This window comes from Varanus komodoensis, unplaced genomic scaffold (assembly GCF_004798865.1).
Source record: "Varanus komodoensis strain SLA01 unplaced genomic scaffold, ASM479886v1 scaffold109, whole genome shotgun sequence".
Lineage (NCBI taxonomy): Eukaryota > Metazoa > Chordata > Lepidosauria > Squamata > Varanidae > Varanus > Varanus komodoensis.
This window is the reverse complement of record NW_025335313.1, coordinates 419,767-443,834: the sequence shown is the minus strand read 5'-3', so window position 1 is coordinate 443,834 and position 24,068 is coordinate 419,767. Positions and strand designations below refer to the sequence as shown.

General features: G+C 41.7%; 1 protein-coding gene across 2 annotated transcripts in view; it reads left to right on the top strand.

The window, feature by feature from the left end:
* The first annotated feature begins 4,252 nt into the window (after positions 1-4,252).
* Positions 4,253-24,068, top strand: part of PSKH1 (protein serine kinase H1) — a 41,139-nt gene continuing 21,323 nt past the window's right edge. The window contains exons 1-3 of one of the 2 annotated variants that reach the window (XM_044419816.1): positions 4,255-4,321; positions 8,324-8,427; positions 9,068-10,086. In XM_044419816.1, the coding sequence (XP_044275751.1) occupies positions 9,166-10,086 (921 nt within the window). In that variant the 5' untranslated portion in view covers positions 4,255-4,321; positions 8,324-8,427; positions 9,068-9,165. Of the gene's footprint in view, positions 4,322-8,323; positions 8,428-9,067; positions 10,087-24,068 lie in introns of both variants that reach the window. The other variant, XM_044419817.1, reaches the window with a different exon arrangement.

Below are 24,068 nucleotides of genomic sequence, written 5' to 3'. Positions count from 1 at the left end.
GGAGGTACAAGATGTGATCTGTGGTGTTGCAAGTACGAAAGAGAGTTTCTGCTTTCATTAGTGGTATCTTAGAGCGTACACATGGGTGTGTGCATGCACAGTGTGCGCCATGACGATCCTCTCACAGCAAGACTCTCACCACCACCCAGCCATTTCACACGGATCTTGCTTCTGGCAAAGGGGAAAGCAGCTGCAAAAAAACCTTTGCTGGATTCAGCAGCAATGGCTGCAGCAAACCTCATCTCTGGTTTAAACACATTGTGCCACGTTCCAATTTCAGCTTTATTAAGTTGAAAGAAAATCTGTTAATCCAGCCATAAGGCTACAATCCTCTTACGCCAAAGTAGCCCCATTAAAGTAAACTGTACTAATCTAGAGGAAAGAGTAAGCAACAAACTTCAAGGAAGAACAATCCTAGAACAGGTCACCCAAGAAGTAGCCTGAAATGGTCTTCTTTTCACCCAACTTCACATATTTATTCTTGCTCATAAAGGCCTCCAGGGTGCACCTGGGTGGCTTTTGTTCTCACTGTTTTCTCTCTAATACTAATTCAGTCAGTGAGTGCAGATAGAAATGGAGCCAAAATGAGAAAGAAGGCAGGGGCAGTAGCACACTTAGCAGAAGTAAACAGACACCTAAAGGGGGTAAAATAAACTACAGCATACAGCTCAATGAAGATTGTGTGTGCTTAGTAGTCATGAAATATTGAAGTACCACTTGGAATAGAAAAATGGAAAATGGGATCAGACAGAATGTAATAGAGCATTCAAGCTCCTTACAGCTAGAGGAGGGCTTGATTGGGCAGGAACTCTGAAGACAGGCAGTCCTCTGGCTAGGAGGTTAGGATACATCGCAACATTTTTCAAAAAGGGTAGTGGAAAGGACATGGGGAATTACAGACCGGTTAGCCTTACATCCATTGTAGGTAAAACAATGGAAAGGCTCATAATAGCAAGAGATCTAGTGATGCTAGATAGGGAAGGGAGGCTGGAGGCCATACAACACGGCTTCCGCAATAACAGGTCCTGCCAGAAGAATCTTGTGGAGTTCTATGACAAGGTTTCAAGGTGGCTAGATGGAGGGGATGCGGTGGATGTAGTCTACCAGGATTTCAGCAAGGCCTTTGACAAAGTGCTCCATGATATCCTGGTTGAGGAATTATGGAATTTGGGGATAGGCCAACACACTGTCTGATGGATCAGGACATGGTTGACTGACCGAAAACAGAGGATAACTATTAGTGGGGAATCATGAGGATGGCAGCCAGTGAGAAGCAGGGTCCCCCAGGGCTCTGTCCTGGGGCCGATCCTGTTCAATCTTTTCATCAATGACATGGAAGAAGGTGCAGTCTGCTGATCAAATTCACAAATGATACTAAAATCAGGGCAGTGCCCACAACTGAGGAGCAGGTACTTCAGATCCAAAAGGATCTGGACAGACTATGGAAGTGGGCAGGAGACAACAGGGTGGCGTTCAATGTGGATAAGTGCAAGGTCTTGCACTTGGGGCATAGGAATAGCTGTCATAAGTACAGGTTAGGTGACAAGTGGCTGGAGAGCAGCACTTCTGAAAGGGATCTTGGGGTGCTGATTGACTGCAGGCTGAACATGAGTCAGCAGTGTGATGTGGTGGTCAAGAGGGCGAACGCCACCCTTGGATGCATAGTCAGAAGTGTGGTTTCTAGATCAAGAGAGGTATTACTGCCACTCTATATGACTTTGTGTGCCCGCAACTGGAGTATTGTGTTCAGTTCTGGTCCCCTCGTTGCAGGAAGGATATAGCCAGGTTAGAGTCAGTGCAGCGTAGGGCCACAAGGTTGGTGACCGGTTTGCAGGGGAAGTCATATGAAGCGAGATTGAGTGAACTGGGTCTCTTCAGCCTGGAGAAGAGGTCACTCAGAGGGGATATGTTGGCGACATACAGGTACGTGAGGGGATGTCACATGGAGGTGGGGAGAGACCTGTTCTCCCCTGCAGAGGAAGGCAGGACGAGCGCCAACGGAGCAAAGCTCAGGGAGTCAAGGTTCCATTTGGATGCCAGGAAGCATTTCCTGACAGTCAGGACCCCGAGGGTGTGGAATGGGCTTCCATGAGAGGTGGTTGAGGCCCCTTCGGTGAGGGTGTTCAAAGATAGGCTAGACATGGTGGGCATGCCGTGAGCGGAGCTGACTCGCTCTGTTTCTCTGTTTCTGTTTCCATACAAGTCCCACAGAGCATGGTGACTTGAGTGTTGTAGGAGGAACCCACAAGGGCCAGGTTCTAGTCTCCACTCAGCCATGTATTTTATTTTATTTTTCTGGCATTTTAACAATTGAACTATTAAACTTTGTTTTTATGTCTGTATTGCTGCTATGCTTCTGTGCTGAATAACAGCAATAGCGATTATGGTTTTGTTCTTTTAATTGTGTGTGTGTGTGTGTGTTTAGCTTTTGTTTAATTTTAACTTTTATTAACCAGCAGAGAGCCTTGGCTACCAGGTGGTATATAAATGAAATAAATAAATAAAGCTTACTGGGTGACTTTGGGTCCGTCACTTCTCTCAGACTAACCTTATCTCACAGGGCGGTGCTTGCTCTTTTCAAGTTATCTCTGACTTATTATGACCCTATGAATGAAAGCTCAATAAAATGTCTTATCCATGACAGCGCTTGTAAATTTCAGGCTGTGGCTTCCTTTATGGAGTCAATCCATCTCCTATTTGGTCTTATTTTTCTGCCTTCTACTTTCTCTAACGTGATTCTTCAGGGAGTATTGCCTTCCTACGATGTGAGCGTTGTAGAGATGACAAAACAGAGTGAAGGAGGACTATGTAAGCTGCGGTTGGTTCCCTGCAAGAGGGAAAAAGTGGGGATATAAATAAGATGAAACAAAGCAATATAATGTGTTGCTAATGCCTTGGCCCCAAGAATCCTATCTCATTAGCAAGTTTTGATTCAAACTGCAATCCTGTGCATCCTTGGAAGTCAGCCCCATTTAGTTCAGTGTGATTTATGGCAAGATATACATGCAAGTAATTGCACACGACTTGAAGATTAAGACTCCCTTCTTCTTCTTTTGTTCCATGAAATACACAATATATGTCACTTCTTTCCTCCTTAAGACTTCAGAATTTGAAACTAGCCTTCCTTTTAACTGAACTCAAACACACTTTTCTCCAATTTACCTTCTTTCCTACTGTTTTATTTGTTTAGGCTATCTTTTTACTGAATTCTAGGGATTGTACCAAATTTGCCTTACACGAAGCTTACAATCGTATAGACTTCTGCTCTCCTCAGAAGTAAGCCCATTGAGTTCAAAGCGTTACTCCCAGGCAAGTGGGTATAAGATCGGAGCGTTGAAGCAGTATTTATTTTAAGAGTTTTTGCATAGCAGCTAAGCTTTCCACCTTATTGTTCCTGATCGTTAGTCCTTCTTTGCACTTCATTATTTGGACTTCCCGTGGGGAAAACTGATGTGTCCGCTGATTATGTTTCTTGCTGCATAGGACCCCCGTCTCGTCCCCGATTTTTTTTTTTAAAGAAGTTACGTATTAATGATTCTCCTTCTCTTCGTTATCACATTTCCTGAGTTTATTGAATGACTTGTCCGTAAATGTAAAAAGTATTCTGGGAGAGACCCTGTGCATATTTAAAAGCTCTACAACCCCCAGCATGGCTGGAAAGGGATTACGGGGAGGTGCGGGTTTCCCCCTCGCTCCGGCTAAGTGTGTATTTATTTGTTACAGTTCTATACCGCTCAATGGCCAAAAGCAGTTCAGACCATACACAGGACTGGAACCTCACTGGAAATCCCACTGGAAACAGTGCGACACACTTCTGAGAAAGCGTGTATAGGTTGCGCTGCTAAACATGCTTCATTTACGTGCGTGTGCATGTAGGAACCACCACCACGATCTCGAGATATGGGATGTTCTAGCCTTAAGCCGGCACACATAAAAAGAGGCAGGAGTACACGCTTTATTCGCACGACAGACCCAGCAAGGACAGGGTCGGTCGCACCACCTCTCCTCGGGGGCAGAATCCCGGGCACCAGCAGGCCTACAGGAGCAGCGCCTGCTACCTCTCTTGCCCTGCTTAAGTTCCCCGGCGACCGCGACCGCCACCCTCCCAACTTCCTCGCCGCCCTCCCCACGACGCCTCTGCATTAAGTACCAAGATGGGCCCGCCCAGCACGCATCTCCACCAATCAGGGCCAGGGAAAGCGGCCGCGCACCATGCGTTATGTCCCCGAGCGCGTACTGATGACGCACTGAGGCGAGCGCCAGGCCATAGCCCCCGTTTGGGCTCGGGCTGGACCCGGTGCTTACCCCGCGGCGGGCTGAGGTGAGTCGGTGCGGGCAGCTTGGTCCCAGAAGTCGCTGAGCTGCATGTGGATTTTGCCTTCTCCGGCCGCTCTTGCTTCCCACACGCGTCACCTCGGCGGGCCTTGCCTGGGGTTCTTGGGCGCTTTGAATCTTACAAGGGCCTGTACTTCTCTCCTGCTTGTCCTTCGTATAAGGCCTGTGTTACGGATTTATCCCTTTCCACTTGCCTGTGTACACCAGCTGCTGGGAAAAATGGCTGGGAGAGTGCCCTTGCGCTCATGTCCTGCGTGTACGTTTCCTATGGGTCACTGCGGAAACAGCATGCTGGAATAGCTGGACCTTTGGTCTGACCCAGCCTGACTCTTATGCTCGTATGGCTTGACTCTGAGCCTGGAAGCGTTTACACTGAGCCTTTCTAGCGCCGTCTTCCCCAATCAGTACTCCTGGTTGCCCCTCTAAAAGCTGTTCAACATAAGGGATGTCAAAGCTCTGGGAGAGCAGCACGTTGTCGTTAAAGGTTGAATGAGGGAAATAAATAAAGATGTGTTAATATTATCATTGTGTAGCTGCCAATGAGAATTAAGTTCTTAAAACATAGAAAACGTATCTTATCCCAGGCAAGTGTTTACCATCTAGCTCAATATTATCTTCACTAAGAGGAAGAGGCTTTCCAGGGTCTCTCAAGCAGAGGGCTTTCACATCACCTGCTACGGGGTCTTGAGCATCTGGGACCTTCTCCATGTAATATATATGCTTCATTGCTGAGCTGCAGGTCCTTTCTTCTTGGTCAACCAATAATCAGTTTTAAAGCATCATTATGAAGGTCTGTGGCCTAATGCTAGGAGAACTTAGCTTGTGTTAACATGCTGTTGCCTGAAACTCTTGAGTGATGTGGGAGAAAATGAATGGGAATGGATAGGCTAGGTTACTGTTTTCCAATCTTTGTGAAGTCAAAAGAATGCCTGAGGATGTATGCTATCTTGCTGCCCTTCCTATTCTATAAAAATATTATGAAAATGAGAATGAGCTGTGTGTGGACAGAGATGTTTAATTCAGTGTACCAAGAAAGCATGCATTGTATAAAACTAAATATGAGAGGTGCAGTTTAATTCTTGTATCTGAAGATTTCTTCCTACATTTTGTCCTGCCTCTCTGATATTTCTTAAATGAAAGCTTTGCAAATGAGTTCCTTGGAATAAAATTTGGTAAGTTATTAATGCAAAGAATGATGGATTTAATAACCGTTTTTGTTTGCTGGGTTCCTACAGCAATTTGAAACCTACTTACTAACATTTCACATGCACACAACTTAGTATTTTATGGCTGTTTAATACTTGATTCCACTTGGTTACAGGCCTCTTTTAATGCAGCTTTTTGGACAGATCTGCCTTGGAGAAAAAAAGGCAATGACTCCCTCTCAAGCTGCTCTGTGACACACAAGCTTGAGAGGGAAGATGTGTTGATAAATGTGAAGAAAGTTATCCATGCAGTTACTGGATTGATAGATGGACATTAGTGACCACTGGTATCTTGTCATTTAACGCACAAAAGCTAAAACATACTTTCTTACTTTTGTAAATAACGAGCCCACATATTTGCATGTGCTGCAAATGATTAAATTCCAGAAATGGCCATTATTGACTTATATAGTATGTGTCCTATCCTAAAACCTGATAAATATGAGACAGAAAACTGGACAAAAACAGGTTTCTAGCTAACTTTGGCTGAAATTAAATCCAGGATTGGAGAATATAATATATAATGTAATATAATATAATAAGGCAACAGTACCGTTGTAGGTTTCATTGAAGAAATCACTAGGCGTCATTGACTGATATTATGCAATGTCAGCTTTTTCACCCAAATATGTTTTCTCTCCCTTTACAAATTAAGTATTGAGGGGGATGGAGCTGCTACTCTATCAGTCCGTTATCTACCCTTGTTTTCTGCCCACATCAGACAGCAAGATTCTAGGCAGAAGAGGTGGTGGCCAAGAGGACCAATGGTACAGCTGCATCTTCTGATAGTACCTTGAAGATTTAAAAGGGAGAGGCACCATCTCCTTATGATGCCCTGACAGTCATACCTGCTTTCCAATTACTTTCTTCAAAAACATATTACTTAACAGATTCTTGGAATAGGTCTAATTGTGCTGATAACAGTTTTTTCTTCCCATCCTGAGGTTTGAATGGGATGGAAGAAGGTAAATCACTTTCCAGATTCCCAAACTACTTTTGCTGTCTGAGAAGAATTTGTGCATCAGATCTTTTTACAAATAGTGTAGCTAAAACAAGACCTTCGCAGGAGGGTTAAAATTTAAATATGGCAGCAGATGGCATATAAAAATAAAAATTTAGGTGCTGATATTTCTCTTGTGGGACAAAATGTGTATATTTCCAATGGGGTGTGTGCTGTAGCTATTTTATAAACTTCTGAAGTTAGTCATTAGGAAAGTGTCTTATTTTTAAAAAGCATCTTCTAGAGGCATTCTTCCAACACTAACCTAAGTGCTTTTTTAAAGATCACATTTGCTCAGTTTGAGTAATATACCACATTTAAGGTTGTTTTCCTGATATTTTGAATGCCGGCAGTACATGATTGATGTGCATTGCGGGTGGTTTACATTGTCATAGGCATGTGGTAAGCCATCGCCAGAGTGGGAGTGAAGAAGTCATAAGTGCCCTTGTCCCACTCTTTTCTTTCTTATTCTTGAGCCTCAAACCAATTCTGTGCAAGGAGGTTTGTCTTGAAGAGATGTTTAGGCTTAAATGCAAACCTCTGAAGACTTACTTTCATAAGCCGTTTGGACTTGTCTTAAATATCTTGCTTGTTCAGCTCTGAGTAATGGGATTATCTTACACTGCTCAGGTTTCATGTTCATCTAAGGAAAGGTAAAATCTATTATGACAGCAGAAGTTGGGAATATCAAGCAGCTTTCCAATATTACCCTTTGAGTATTTTCCCCCTAAGGCCAAAATTAAGAAATCTTAAACTGCCTGTCAAACTGCAATTATGTGTAGACAACATTTCTAGTCCTACCCAACTACTTTTTGTTCTAATCTTTATGCAAAGTTCAGTTATTTGAATGATCATTCGTGTCTGGAGATGACACATAAAGTCTAAACATACAACACCATTTTGAGTCAGTTGCATTGGCTACCAGTAGTTTCCAAAACCAATTAAACGTGTTTGTATCTGTTATCATTCTTCTTTGTGAAGGTTCGACCCTAAAATGTGGCTTATAAAGTAGACTAAATAAATCTTCAAACAATTAATCCAAGCAAGCTTCTCCAGTTTGATGGGGATAGGAGTGCTTGCATTTTCTAGCCAAGTGACAAGAAGCACTTCATTTTCCTAAAATTCAAAGAGTTTGCTGAAAAAAATGAGAGCAATGAATCAAGCAAAAAAGTCCCACCAAGAACCCTATTCTATATGTATCTAAAAACATTGTTGAGATTTAATTTATAAGAATGAGAAATCCTTTAAAGCCCTGATAAATGTTTCATTGCTATTTGGTTATTAAGTTACAGCTTGCAGTGTGGTTTTTTATAAATACATAGTATATATATTGCAGTGGTGATAGCACTGTTTGAATATATACCATTTGCAACATCTGGCTTTCCAGTGCTATGGTAGTTCCAGGTTCTAGAGGAACAATAGAGAAATGAACATGGACAGACTATGCTAACTACACAGACATATAGACTAATGGTGTATGCCCTTGGAAGAAGTCTGATTGATTTACTTCCAAGTAACTTTGCCAAGTCTGAAGTGGCAATACTTACCAGTAATAAAATTTATAAATTCTGATTACAGAATTTGAGATTCTTGTACAAAATTTTGGACCCCTTTCCTTCCTATACTCTTCTTTTTGCAGAAAACAATTGCTGCTCCATATCCACTTCCTGTATTCATCTGCATAGATTACCTTTTCTTGTATAGACTTTCATGAGATGTGAGTCCTTGATACCCATGGAACGTCAATGCCTACTTAACTTTTTCTTTTTCCTTCTTTTTCTAGGGAGGTACTCAAATAATTTTGAACTTTTTATGCTGTATAATCAAGATGTGCAGATGCTTAGAAGTATAAGACTATCTTGCTTTTAACTTAACTGGAGTTATCAGGTGTGAACCTTACTTTTCTTTATTATGAAAGGTGTGCTGCTGATATGATACTTCTTTCATTGCTTTCATGAAATGCGGGTGTAAAGCATGCTTAAATTCCCTTTGTAATCCTATTTGTTGAGAAGCCACACTTCCTAATTTACAGCAAAGATAAGTTCTTAGTGATTTCCATAAGCATGGTAAGGAACGGTTTTAGTATTGCTCAACCCAGACATCATACCATACTATGATTTGTCCATACTAATCATAATTTGCAATCCAACATATAGCTTGTCCTTTCAAATGTACAGCAGATGAATCATAGTTTAGAGCAGCTTGTTTGCTTTCATCTGCTTCTCTCAGCATTTAGCTGCATAAGCTCACTCCTGTCACTGGCATAGCTGATTTTGAAGGTAATGTCAGTTAAGATATGGTGCTAAATCATAATCCTCATAAAACGTAATTTGCAAACTTCATGCTCTAATTTCTGATTCTGGTGTACTGACTGATCACAGAACCACTGTTTATCCAATCTTATCTTATAATTAACATTTCTCAACCATTGTGTGGTTAGATGTAAGAGTTGAGTCAATGTGCAGGACGGGAGGGGGGATTTATTTGGAAATGTGTCACATATTAATGGCTCTTTCTTTTCCTCCAGCTTCTTGGGATGTTGCGAAGGTTCAAGTTATTCCAGACATGGTTGCTGTGGTGTTGCTCTGGGAGAATGCCTTGATGGATGACTAATACCATTCAGTGATGGGCTGTGGGACTAGCAAAGTACTTCCCGAGCCTCCTAAGGATGTTCATTTGGATCTTGTTAAAAAGGTCGAGCCATTCACTGGTTATAAAACGGACATATATAAGCACTTCATCAAGAGTGATGGCGATGCCATCAAGTCTGCTATCCCTTCTCCTCCTTGTCACACAAACCCACATGTGGAACAGCCAGAGCCTCGTAAAAACAGAGTGGCAAAGTATCGTGCAAAATTTGATCCCAGAGTGACAGCAAAGTACGACATCAAAGCCCTGATTGGCCGAGGTAGCTTTAGCCGTGTGGTGCGGGTTGAGCACAAGGCTACAAAGCAGCCCTACGCAATCAAATTGATAGAGACCAAATACCGCGAGGGACGAGAAGTGTGTGAGTCAGAGCTGTGTGTGCTGCGTCGTGTGCGGCATACCAACATTATCCAGCTCATTGAAGTGTTTGAGACTCAGGAGCGTGTTTACATGGTGATGGAATTGGCCACTGGAGGTGAATTGTTTGACCGTATCATTGCTAAAGGCTCCTTCACAGAAAGAGATGCTACCCGGGTGCTGCAGATGGTCTTGGATGGGGTTAAATACTTACATACATTGGGCATAACTCACAGGGACTTAAAGCCAGAGAACTTGTTATATTACCATCCAGGCATGGATTCTAAAATAATGATCACAGACTTTGGACTGGCAAGTGCTCGAAAGAAAGGAGACGATTGCTTAATGAAGACCACTTGTGGGACGCCGGAGTATATAGCCCCAGAGATCTTGGTCAGAAAACCTTACACTAACTCTGTAGACATGTGGGCCCTGGGTGTTATCTCATACATCCTACTGAGCGGGACTATGCCTTTCGAGGATGACAACCGCACTCGTTTGTATCGGCAAATCCTGAAAGGAAAGTACAGTTACTCAGGGGAGGTGAGTGTGTCGGGTCTCCATGGTCTCTCCAGGAAACTCCTTTGTCCTTACACCTTGACTCCTGCTACAAGCCAAATTCTATCTATTGGAATATAGTATGCTTTTTGTTTCAGAAATTAAATCCCCTTTCTGTAAAAGTATGTTGCATTGTCAAAGAGCGACTGTCATCTTGGTTAAAGTGAAGGTAACAAGGGACTCGGTGGCTTCTGAGCATTGGCCACCTCTTCCCCACTGCAGGGAGGTGGGAAGGCCAAGCTTTTCCGTAATAGTTACCAGGAGTCCTCCTCAGGCCGTTTATCCTGATCAATTTCATTTCATGTGTTCCATTTTTTATAAACCTTCTTTCCAGCTTAAAAAAAGCTCTCAAAGTGACTTACACCAAAAATTGTATTAAGGATTTATTAAAATTCAGAATACTTAATAATAATAGTCAACCTCTTCACTGGACTATTCATTGGAATAGTTGGTTGTTAAGCAGTTACCGAGGCCTTGCCCTTTTGACTCCTCTGGAAGAAGAGTGCAAGGCACTTTCAGTATCTACAGCAGCCTCAGAACAGATGACTGCTTGCTGAACAGCCAGGAATGACCGGCTATCTATGAAATGTTCTCTAAGACATTCCCCTCTAGGAGTTTCCCTAGTACCAGGGAAGGACAGTGGGATAGGTCTGTTTTCTCCACCTGGTGCTTCCAAGAGTTATCAAGATACCTTATTGTCCAGATGCAGGACATTGTAGCATAGCATCAGCTGTTTTGCTGTTTGCTTTGTTCCATTCTTTGCCACATGGTTCTCGGTGGGAATAAGGGTATCTGAGTGAGGAAATGAGCTTACTCTCTTGTTCCTTCAGAAAGGACTACTCCAAAATGGAAATAGTTCAGCTTGGCCAAAATGTGACCTAGAAAGAACTTTATTTTTACTTGATAAATAAATATACATTTATTTATCTATAAATAAACATTGCTTTATTTATTAGATTAATATCCTGCCTTTTTTTTTTTTTAAGAACTCAAAGTAGCTTACACAATTCTCTTCCTGCTGCTCTCAGTCTTATCCCCACAATGCTCCTGTGAGGTAGGTGTGACTGGTCCAAAGTCACCCAGCTGGTTCCATGGCGGACTAGGGACTAGGACACTGATCGCCTGTGTTTCAGCCCCATGCTCTTAACCACTACACTGGTTCTCATTATATGACTAAGAGCAATTTTTGAATCAGGGGGTTGAGAACTGACAGTAAAATAACTGTCTGAAAAAGTAAATGGGATGCTTAATATTTCTGGCATTTTAGATATATGAGTCTGTGCTGGCAATTTAGTAATGTCTTTTGTGGATTGCAGTGATCTGGATGCTAAATCAGAATATAGGGTGATGCAGAAACACAAGTTGCTCTTCTTAAAAACTTTCTCTGGAGAAGGTTAGTTGTGGCCTAAGACTTCACACATCCTTCAAAAAAAGTACCTTTACCAGTACAGAACAGGGCTTTTGCTCTGTAGCTTCTGTAAAGTGCCTTGCAGAAGGATTAACCTTCTTTGCCTTTTCATATTATGTCATGTTATTGAAATGGATTTTGTTGCCATTGTACCTCTTGATGTACAGCATTGTGAAGGTACATAATATTTTTTTGTTGCTGTACAAAAGTTAACAAAAACAAGCTGGCATTTGTTGGCTAAGTATTTACTCGCATTGCTGTGACATGTTAAAATAAGTTACGGTGCAACCCATAGAAGTCACATGTTATAAGTAGTTGGAGTTAACGTATATATGTAGTTTCAGTGCCACATGATCTCAGATTAAATAACACCTGTTTCTGGGAAGACCCTGCATTAGTTGGAGAGCATATCTAAACAAAAAGCATTATTAAGACTGAGGAGTTATCAAAATAGATCTGGAATAAAATTATGCAGAAACACAGTGTTTGGCATTTGCAAAAAAGCATGTGGGAGACACAACAAACATGTAGGAAAAGGTTCTCTGGCACAGTGAGACCACACTGGAACTGCAAAACGCTCCTTGCAGCGCAAAGCCAACAGTGTTTAATGCCCCTGAGACCATCATCCCCACAGTGAAGCGTGGTGGTGGCGGCATCTTCTTGTGAGGCTGCTTTTCCTTGGCAAGGGCTGAGAAAATAGCCAAGATAGAGGGCTATATGCATGGAATCAAGTAGTTCTAGAGGAAAAGCTTTCATTCTGTATGGGAACTGAGACGGGTGGATGTTCACTGTCCTGAACACACAAAGGGACACTGGAGTGGTTTAAAAACAAGAACTTGAATGTCTTGTTCAGCCCAAGCCCAGTTTGCTTGAGAATCTGTGGCAAAAGCTGCAGGTTACACATTTCTCGATGCAGCCTTACATAACTGGAGCAGTTTTGCCAGGAAGAATGCTCAGACACTACAGAACCTGAATGTGCAAGAGGGTCTCAGTTACAGAGACCTTAACAAGAGAATTTTCCCTTGCAAGTGCCAGCACAAGCTGGCACTTACTTTGGTTGATTTTACTTTCATGCCACAATGAAAATATTGTGTACCTTCAAGGTCTTGTGTATCTTGTGTACATCAAGTGGTAACAATGTGATCAAATCCATTTCAATTAAATGTAACACAACCAAAAGTTAAATGGGGGTGAATACTTCTGCAAGGCTCTATATGCATATTGCAGTGTTGTGTCATACATTTTAATTTCATATTCATTCCATTGCTATATCATCCAGTGGCCAAAGTTTCTGGACAAATTACAAAGAATGCATGTAATAGAGTTAGATGTCACAAGCAAGCATGTACCTCTAGTTTCCTGTGTGCTGATGAGCGTGGTGCCTTAGCAAGACAGTTCTAAAGTTGCTTTTGTATGTTTCTTATGTGGCATGACATGAAATTCTGACAACTGCCATTCAGAAATTGAGTAAAGATAAGTAGTATGTTGACAAAACTCCTGTTTGACTTTCATGCTTTTCCTCCTTTTCCTAGATTCAAGGGCTGACTTGCAAGTATTTCTCAATTGTTTCCTTGCATGTAAAGCTAACCCACAGTTAGTATTATATGTAGGATTCTCTGAGCTCAAGGAAAGCCTGGGGCTTTATCCTTTTCCTTCTGCTGAGTTTAGCTTTGCTTTATCCATATCCTGGCTTGTTATGTACAAACTTGGAATTGTGACATCTAAAAGAGATTCTGGTTTGTTGAGCAAGCTTCCAAAACAATCCAGGGTTTATTATTGCTTGTTTAGCTGGTGACTAAGATTTGTTTTTAAACCAAGCTTGCCTGTTCATACATAAGAACAAGCTAGGAGTTGGAAGAAGCTGGTGCATATACACTGGGTTAGTTTTAGATGGAACCAACCCAATGGTTTTAGTTTTCACAAAATTTGTTGTTGTTAGTCACGAAGTCGTGTCTGACCCATCATGACCCCATGGACAACACTCCTCCAGGCCTTCCTGTCCTCCACCATCTCCCGGAGTCCACCTAAGCTCACACCAACTGCCTCAGTGACTCCATCTAGCCACCTCATCCTCTGCCGTCCCCTTCTTCTTTTGCCATCTATTGTTCCCAGCATTAGACTCTTCTCCAGGGAGCCCTTCCTTCTCATTAGGTGGCCAAAGTATTTGAGTTTCATCTTCAGGATCTGGCCTTCTAAAGAGCTGTCAGGGTTGCTCTCCTCTAGGACTGACCGGTTTGATCGCATTGCGGTCCAAGGGACTCGCAGGAGTCTCCTCCAGCACCACAGTTCAAAGGCCTCAATCCTTTTGCGCTCAGCCTTCCTTATGGTCCAGCTTTCACAGCCATACATTGCAACTGGGAAAACCATAGCCTTGACTATACACACTTTTGTTGGCAGGGTGATGTCTCTGCTTTTTAGTATGCTGTCTAGATTTGCCATAGATTTCCTCCCCAGGAGCAAGCGTCTTTTAATTTCTTGGCTGCAGTCCCCGTCTGCGGTGATCTTGGAGCCCAGGAAAATAAAATCTGTCACTACCTCCATTTCTTCCCCATCTATTTGCCAGGAAGTGAGAGGACCGGATGCCATGATCTTAGTTTTCTTAATGTTGAGTTTCAAGCCAACTTTTGTGCTCTCCTCCTTCACCCACATCAAGAGGCTCTTTAGTTCCTCTTCACTTTCTGCCATGAGAGTGGTATCATCTGCATATCTGAGGTTGTTGATATTTCTCCCAGCAAGGGGCAACTGGTAATTCATCTAGGCCCGCCTTTCTCATGAGGTGCTCTGCATATAAGTTAAATAGGCAGGGCGACAGTATACAGCCTTGCTGAACTCCTTTCTCAGTTTTGAACCAATCATTGGTTCCGTGTCCAGTTCTCACTGTTGCTTCTTGACCCGCATATAGGTTTCTCAAGAGACAAATAAGATGGTCTGGTACTCCCATCTCTTTAAGAACTTGCCACAATTTGTTGTGATCCACACAATCAAAGGCTTTAGCATAGTCAGTGAAGCAGAAGTAGATGTTTTTCTGGAACTCCCTAGCTTTCTCCATGATCCAGCGTATGTTGGCAATTTGATCTCTAGTTCCTCTGCCTCTTCAAAATCCTGCCTGTACTTCTGGTAGTTCTCGGTCCACATACTGCTGGAGCCTAGCTTGTAGGATTTTGAGCATCACTTTGCTAGTATGTGAAATGAGTGCAATAGTGCGGTAGTTTGAACATTCTTTGGCATTGCCCTTCTTTGGGATGGGAATGTAAACTGACCTTTCCAATCCTGTGGCCACTGTTGAGTTTTCCAAATTTGCTGGCATATTGAGTGTAGCACTTTTACTGCATCATCTTTTAGGATTTTGAATAGCTTAGCTGGAATACTGTCACCTCCACTAGCTTATTTATTACATTTTTATAGTGCCCAATAGCCCAAAGTTTCTCTGACTATGCTAGAAATTAAGGCTAATGCTAGAAGCTATAGCTTTCCTCATAATTCTCTCCTTTTTTCTACTATATGGTGGGTTAATTAGCTGCCTACTTTCTATTGTTGCCTTCCATTTAGTCTCAGAATTGGTTTGGTTAGAATAGTCTTAGACAAGAGTTGATAGTAATCATCTATATCACTGAAAAGCACCTAAAACCTTTTAGGCCCCATATACCAAGATTTAAAACATCATATGTAAACTTCATAAATATGCTATTTTATATATTAGGCACATTGCAAATTATACAATTTATGTTAAGGCAATAAGATAGGTTTAGGACTGATGAGAAAGAATTTTATATGTTTCAGTTTCCCCTTTGGCAATGGTGAGGGAAATGGAGGGGAAATTCTCCCCAGGGACATCAACATTTCTGGAAATTTTCTCTCTTTAGTGAAAAGGGGATCAACCAAACTCAGGCACTGATTCTTAATACTGCATGTATGTTCTTATAATGGGCAGTTAGAATGGGAATTCTTCAAGAAGAGGAGGCAAATAAAGTTTATTCCAGTCAAGCCGAAGGCATGGGCCATGCTGCCCCATCCCTCAGCTCTTACCCACTGGAACATTAATTTGAATCAAGATACTCCATGTTTGTAAATCTTGTATATCTCTGCTCTCATTTTTCTTTCCCTTGGTATTTGCTCTGGAAGTGCAAAGTGTTTGTTACAAATAGATTCACACTGGCCTGGTTTGCATCAAAAGTAGCACTCAGTTTATAGTCTAGACTAGTTTGCTTGTTTAGCCATGTCTCCTTGTCTTTTAATACACAGTCAGTGAACCTAAATTTTCTGATTTAGATGATCCAACAAAGTCCACTGTTCAGAAAATGTGAACAAGACTGACAGTTGCTGATGCAAATCATAGCTTGGCAATCTTGAAAGCCTCAGAGTGCCCTGTGTCCTGGCAGGATGCTGCCAGCAGTGTGTGAGCAGTTTTTCACATTTCCATCCTCTTTTGTATTTTTCTCTAGTTGAAGCCCTGAGCCTCTCCAGAAAGACTGTGCTGCCATGGGCAGGGCTGCACTAGAGAGGTCTCAGGGGACATCAGATCCTGGCCTCTCATCTCCCTTCCTTTCCTCACCCTCTTTTAACCCTCTTAAAGTTAAGAAGAGGTCACTTTTCTAGCCTGGGGAAGCAGCTGTAGTTCTTTGCTTGCTAGCTGCAATAGGGATGGATATGGGCAGTAATGGGAATATAGAATCCCCCTCCCAAAGTTCTAAGAGTGTCTTCTGTGGCTTTGCGAGTGGTGCTCTGACAAGTCCTGTGTTCTCTGGGACGTTCTTCCAGGTCTATAGGGTTGCTCTGCCCATTTTTTTCGCCATTAAGTTGCATTCTAGCACTGTGAAATTACCATGACCAGATCCCTGACAGGCACTCCAAAGAAACAGATCTGTGGATATTTGATCATAGTTGTAGGATTGATCTACAGTGACCTTTCTAAACAATAGCATAAGAAAGGAGTTTATGAATCAGTTGGAACAGTGTCTTGCAACATAGGCTATCACAGAGTTTCACAAACAGGGAGAACTTGCATGGCAGAAGAATCCAGTAAGGGAAAGAGGTTCTTCCTCATCCCCACCCCAAGAAGTGTACAAGACAAGGTTGGCCTCCAGTGCTAAGCTGAGATCACAGAGCCCTATTGAGAGAAATGAGAACTGAGATTCTGGCTGACTTGTGAAGTATTCCCATTTTCGTGACAATAAATGAACTGACACCTAGCTAATGTGGCAGCCCGACAGAGCAGCAGAGAGCTTACCACTGGGGTTCTATTCCTGGAGTACAGGGTCTGTTTTCAAGAGGCTATTAGACAATCGATAGGCAAGCTATACTATAATAGCTCATTCAGGTCCTGCTGACCTCAACTGCTCTAATTATCATTCTTTGGCTCCTGCATGGTATAGTGTTGATAGCTAAGGCATGAAGTTTAAGGAAGCCTGGAGGGAAGGGACTTGGCAAGCAGTTCTGATGACGTTAGCTCCCTGGGTAAGGCTTACACTGCTTATCAAAGCTGGATCAGTGCAGCCTATCCATCAGGAACTAATTGTGTTCTCTCCTGCTCCCTGCAGGTCCTTCTTTGCTTTATCAGGATTTTGCTAAATAGGCTGAGTGGACTAAGTTTTATTGTGGAAAATCCTACAAGTTACATAGTAGAAAGTGCCTTCTATTGCTTTTGGGGATTGTAAGAAGACAGTGTCTTGCAGAAATATTCACTTCCTTTTGATTCTTTCACATTTTGTTGTGTTACAACCTGGAATTGAAATGGAGTTAATGGGCATCGTTACTACTTGATATACTCAGAATATACAGCATTGTGAGTGTGTGTGTGTGTGTGTGGAGAGAGAGAAGCACAAAAGCTATAAAAAACACACTGGCATTTGATGGTTGCATAAATATTCACCTTTTTGGTGACTTACCAAAATAAGCTCTGGTGTTAACCCACTGACTCTGGAAGTCACGTATTGCAAAGTGAGTAGTTGGATGGAGTCCACTCATGTGCAGTTCCTGAATTCTCATTAAATACGCCTGTTTCTGGAAGGCTGCAGGGTTTGTTGGAGAACACAGCTAAACAAACAGCATCATGAAGACCAAAGAAAGATCAAAACACCTTCAGGAGAAAGTTGTGCAGAATAAACAATCGACATCAGGTTTTAAAAAGATATCACATATTATGTATGAACTTTCCCCAAAGCACTGTTAAGTCTGTTTATTACAAAATGAAAAGAGTATGGCTTAGTCAGAAACAAGCCAGAACTGAGGGCTTGGCTGGCTGGAGCCAAATACAAGGGAATTCTAGAGGAAAACCTGTTCCTTTAGAGGACTTGGGGCTGGGACAGAGGTTCATCTTCCAGCAGAGCAGTGATTCTAAACACATGGTCAAAACCTGAATGTCTCAGAATGACCCATTCTGATTGAGAATCTGTGGAAAGATTTGAGAGTTGCTGCCCACCACAAGTCCCCATCCAACCTGGCGGAAGTTTTTCCAGGAAGAATTGAAAAGCACTGCAAGACCTGGATGTGCAAGAAGGTCTTTATAGGCTTACACAAGACTTGGTCTTCAAATTCTTGCCAAAGGTGCTTCTGCAAAGTATTGACTCAGAGGTAAATGCTTCTGCGACCAACAAATGCCAGTTTGTTTTGGGTGACTTAACTTTTGTGCCACAATAAGAATATTTTGTGTCTTCATGGTGTTGAATATCTTTTGTAGGTCAAGTGGTAACAGCTGATCAAACTCAGACAGACAGTGCATAGAGAGTTGTAGCTTTGGCCAGTTCTGAGAAAGGGTGCTCTGAACCACAATGGAGACAGTGGTCAACCAACTGGCAGCTGTTCCACTATATACTTGCACAGGATTAAGCACCACCAGATAGCAGTACTAACTAAATGTTAAGATTCAGCCTTGCAATCTTCATTTGTTTGCCCTGGCTCAGGCTTTCAGCAGCCCCTGTGGAAGGAAAGAGGAATAAATTGCGGTTATATCAGCAATCATTTGCTTAGAAGAACTTAAATTCCTCGTCATAACGGCCTGTGTTTTTTGCATCTTTATTTCTGCTTGTCCGGCATTATTTACATGACTAGAGCCACTGTCTGTCTATCTCAATACTTTTTCCAGATTTTTCTGCCCTGTCTGTCTTAGCCTTCTCTGTCCTTTTGTTCTGAGTAACAATGGAAAGATGTGGGTTCAGATCCTTGCTGGGCCATGATGCTCAATGGATGATTTTGAACTAGTCGCTGTTTCGCTGGAGTCTAGCCTAGCTTTTGAAGTTGTTAGTTGAAGATGAAGAGGGTGATGGAGTGAAAGAGGCAGGTACACCAGCTAAGCTCCTTAGAGCAAGGATTGAAATTTTATAATTTAATAAATACAAGGCAGAAGTCCTGCTTGCCTTTGTCATTTCAGTATCTCCTTTTATGTAAGACATGAAAAATAACATGGGAAGAAGTTCTGTGTGGAATGTTTCTTGGGCCTGTGTGGAGTATCTGGGAACAAAATAATAATCTTGTGTACATACTTCATACATTTTTCCCCATCAAAAATATTGAGAAAGTAGAGGCTGTGTCATCTGTCTTAAAGAAATCTGTTGTCACATATATTTGTTGGCTTTCCTGGGAAAATGGCCCACCAGCGTCACCCCCTCCTTTCCTGTTGCTTTGTGAATCACATCAGCTTTTATTCTCTGATGAATGCCACCTCCAGATGGAAGGAGGCTTAAAACAGCTTGACGCACAATGCACTTTGAAGGGTCTTGGTGCAGATGTTGTCTGGAACATGGTATCGTGCATCACTGTTTGCTCCCCTGAATCCGCTTCATTGGGTATAATCCAAAGAAGGGTGGGGTATCATAAATGTCTTTGTTCTCATGGATTGGTATCTTGAACAAACCATCTCACCATGCCCGTGTGGGAGAGCAGAAAAAGCCACAAGTTTCGAATATTCCTAAAGGCAAGTCAGACTTGCCCAAGTCTCATTTAAAACAAAGTAGAGCTTCAGTGCTGAAGTACAGTGATCTTGGTGGGAATTAGGTGTGCCTTTTGCTAGAGCGCCTTCACTGGAAGGGATATTGAGCTTATATTAAGGGTCAGATGTGATGGTACAGAAAACACTTCTGCTTGAACTCCAGAATTGCTGGCAGCTGGTAACTTAACCTTATTTAAAACTTTCTTTCTTTACTTTTCAATTCATAATGCCCAGGGTGGTCTATAAATCACATAGTGTTCAGGGTGGTCTATAAATAAAATGAGGAGATTTTTACATTTACAATAAACAATAGAAGCTATTATAATAAAGCATGGCAGGATTAAGACCAGTCATTCTGACAGTGCAGTTCTGTACTCACTTACCTAGGAATTAAGCCCCATGGGTCTCAGTAGAGCTTTCTTATGAGTAAGCATGTATAGGATTAAAGTATTAAGGTGGAGAAAAGTAAAACAGTTTAAATCCCTTCATTTAACGCTTGCTCAAAGATATACCAATAAAATTAAACAATAGTAAGACTCAAAAGAAAAAGAACTTTGAGCAACATAAAATGAATGTAAAAATAGAGCACAACATTAAATACCATTAAAAGCTCGATAGAATAAAACTGTTGCTGCTGCCTCTCTGAAGCACCCTAAAGAAGGTAACAATTTTCCCATTTTGAGTTGCATCATCAGGATTTTACTATAGAAAAGACCTGTCTCTCTATGTGATGAACATATCAGAGGCTCTCTGGTAATTGTAGGTTACAGGCATGTTCATGTGGGAGGAGCTAGTGCTTTGGGTATCCCTGCCCTAACTTTGGTTTGCTTGGCATCCTTCCCCCAATGGAATAGAATTTGGCAGCTGGATAGATACAAGAAGTTTTGCAAAACAGACTGCTATCAAGAAGGCAGTATTTCTGATAGATGCCTACCCTATTTCTCAAGGTTAAGGGCATTCCAAAGGTAAGGTGGCTGATCTTATCAAAGGGACAGGCAGTTCTCTGGATAGTGCACTTATTCTGCACAGCGCCCCTGAAGCTCCAGTGGCTGTCTTTCTTCTGTAGTCACAATGCATTGTTCCCAGGAGCCACACTATTGCTGTCCACTAACCACCATATTTCCCCGAAGATAAGACCGGATCTTATATTATTTTTTGCTCCAGAAGACGCATTAGGGCTTATTTTCAGGTGATGTCTTATTTTTTCTTACAAAAGCCGTAAGAGTCTTGCCCTGAGAGTCCTCCACGATTCCTTTCTTGTACTCGACAGAATAGCTCTTTCCTTTTGCATCCACCTTGCAATTTGCATCCATGCATTAAGCACGTCCATTAGAACACACGACATATTGACGTTATTTGTGCGTTGTGTCTGTACGCTAATTGGTCATTCGGCAACAAGTCTCGCGTTCATCTGTTTACATAGGGGTTTACCTCTTGTCCAAAGGCACCCGCTTGGGTATTTACAAATACTTAATTATAATATATATTATCATTTATTTTAACTATTAATGTCAATAATATTTATATTTAATTATATATTAACATTATTATGGTATAATTCAAGACGTCTATCGTGTGTTTCAATGGATGTGCTACCATGTTTCCCCGTCTGTCTGGCTGATGATCTTAGCTGGGGCTTATTTTTGGGGGAGGGCTTATATTATGAGCATCCTGAAAAATCATGCTAGGTCTTATTTTTGGGGAAACACAGTAGGTCTGGAAGCTTGTTTCCTCCTTTCTTCCAGTGATTGATACACCTGTTATTGCCTTTTGAAAGTAGGAAAGTATGGATACCTATTCCAAAGGATTGTTAATTACTTGCCACTCCTTACCAACAGAACAGGTGTTTGAGGGATAAACTGGAATGCATTCATGTATGTTCCATCCTTAGTTATGCTGACTGCTTCTAACAGGAGCCAGTAAATGAAGTTTACTCAAAATCAACACAAATCTGAGCACTCTTCGATGAGGACTTTTATATAACCTTTGCCTACATGTATACTTCTGTGCTTTCTTAGCTAGATGTGCAATCCATCTGTGTATCTCATTGAAAAATGCATTGGTAGCAACTTTTGAGTTCTCATGATTATCCACCACCGTCTTTTTAGATTGCCCTTTCCTGAGATGTGTTAAATGTTACAGATTTTTTTTTCACTGAGGTTTAGAACTGTAAATATGTTTAAGAATGAAGAAACACATCCATGAAAATCCTGACTGGAATAAATAGCAGCTAGAAAACTCAGCTTTTAAATGCACCTGAGAGTCTGTTCTACCTTCAGGAAGAAGAGAAATCCATTTACAGAGGAATGTGCTCTTGTGTCTCAGATGAAGATAGCATTGAGCAAGTGCTGGCAAGGCTTCATGTTACCCGAGGGAGCTCAGTTGAAGAGGCAGACTATTCTTGTCTCTTTCTTCCTTCCTCCCTTTTTTTTTTTTTTTTTGGTAAAAATGGGGAACATTGAATGGAGCCTGAAATAGGCTGCCTTCATGCCTGAGGGGGAACACTGAGGTCAGCCTGACAAATGCACACTCCATGATGAGGTGCTGAAGTCTTTCTTGCTCTGCCTCTTACTCTTCTCTCCTGCCTTTGCCCATAATGCTGTCATTCAAGTAAAAGCTAGTGCAGGTGTACTTGAGTAGCTTTTGTGCTGGTCTGATTACACAAACCATATGGCCAGCCCTCATGTAGTAGCTAAAACTCTCACAGAATCAAGGAGTCATCTACTTGAGCCAACTGGCTGCTTGCGTGCAAACACAGCCCTGGAAATAACAGTGTGCTTGGTTGCAGATGGTGAGTGCAACTTGGCTTTAAAGAATCAGAAATGCTGCACACGAAAAAAGTTTCTTTTGGGATCTTTTTCTTTTGGGATGATTCACAAAGGTATGTTTGGGCTGGACTTCTGTTTAAAAGCTGCATTATGCCCTTTTCTTATTGTAAATATATTGAGCACAAGGTCAGGATTAACCCTGGTGACTCAAAACAAAACAGTTTTGTTTCCACCTACTGCATTTTTGATGCAGTTCAGTAACACACCTGGAAATGCATGGCGTATATCTGGAATTGCTGTTTACCCCAAAAGATGTCTGTTTACCCTTTCTGTGTGTAATTTCTAACATTCCAGTCTACTTCTATGAATTATCATGTATTTTGTGTTCCCATTTTTCATTGTGGTGCATTATTTATTGCAAAACGATTTGAGTTTCTTTGAAAGAAGTGAGTCAAAACTTCCTAAATAAAATGAAGTTCTTTAAAAATCACACGACACATTTGTGTATGAGTTAAGGCAAGTATTCCATGAATACTGGGGAAAAGTAGCTTATCTTCAAAGAAAAGTGTTCCTTTTGGGGAGTTCAGCAGCATAAAACCAGGCATATGAAAAGATAAATACATCCAGAGCTCATTGGTAAGTTACTGAATGCTCAGTATTGCTTACAATTTCATTGTCATCCAAAGCTCTTCAGTCCATTTCAAATGAGAAAGGATGGTCTCCTGGGCCAGCAAAGAGCAGGCTTCTCATGCAGCCTGGAACTTCAGACTGGTACACAGGGCAGAAGAATGCACATCCTTAGACTTCTTTGTTCGTGGTATTGACGATGGAAATGCATGAGATTTTCATTGTTGATGTGTGTTGCTCTTGCCTCCTTTGCAGTTTGGCACAATTTGGCATGCCAGGGAAAACCAAACCAAACCAAACTGACCCTCAGCATGTAATACACAATTCTTTCACAAGTTGTGTGGGTGGAGAGAAGTACAGTTGGGCCATAATGCTAAGACGCACAGAATTAAGATTTTCATTTCATTCTCTTACAGGACCTTGCAAAATCCTGTTTAAGGGCCCATGTGATGTATCTAGAGAATTAATAGTGCAGAAGGATAGACACTAGTGAGGTTTTAAAAAATAAAGCATATGAAATACACAGAAAATTTAGAAATACTCATAACCTAGGGCAGTGATGGTGAAACTTTCAGAGACCAAGTACCCAAACTGCAACCCAAATCCTGCTTATTTATCACAAAGTGCCAACACTGCAATAAAACCCAAATACTAAGGTTTTAGTTTAAAAAAACCCAACTCGTACATAAGAAAACTCAAAGCTAAAATCTTGTGTTAATAAAAACGAATGTATTAAAACTCACAGCCAGTCCAAGCAAATATATTGGCAGCGCACTGACCAGCCATGCTAAAGCTTGAATGAGTCATGGCTAATGAGTTGCGGCTTGTGACCTCATCGCCTAGCACCACTACTTTCCAAGCATGCGCATGGCCCCTGTGTGCACTGTTATCTGATGCTCAGCTGCTGGGTGATGCTGGGGCGACTTGGCTGACAGAGAGGACTCTGCCACCACTGCCATAGGGCATATTTGAGCTACAAAACTCTGCTGTATTATGTGTGTTGAACTTCAAATGTTTATATAGCGAACTGCTCAGAAATTTAATATGCCAGCAGTTGAGACTTCTTACAGTAATAGAAAATGGAATACAATAAGCAAAACTCATGTCTAACTTCTATTGACATTTTCTCTTTGCTTGTCTCAAAACGTAGTCAAGCATAGCTAGTTTCAGTAAAGCTAATAGCTCTGTTGTTTTTAGTGTTATGGAATTTATTAATTTAGGCATGATGGCGCAATTAATT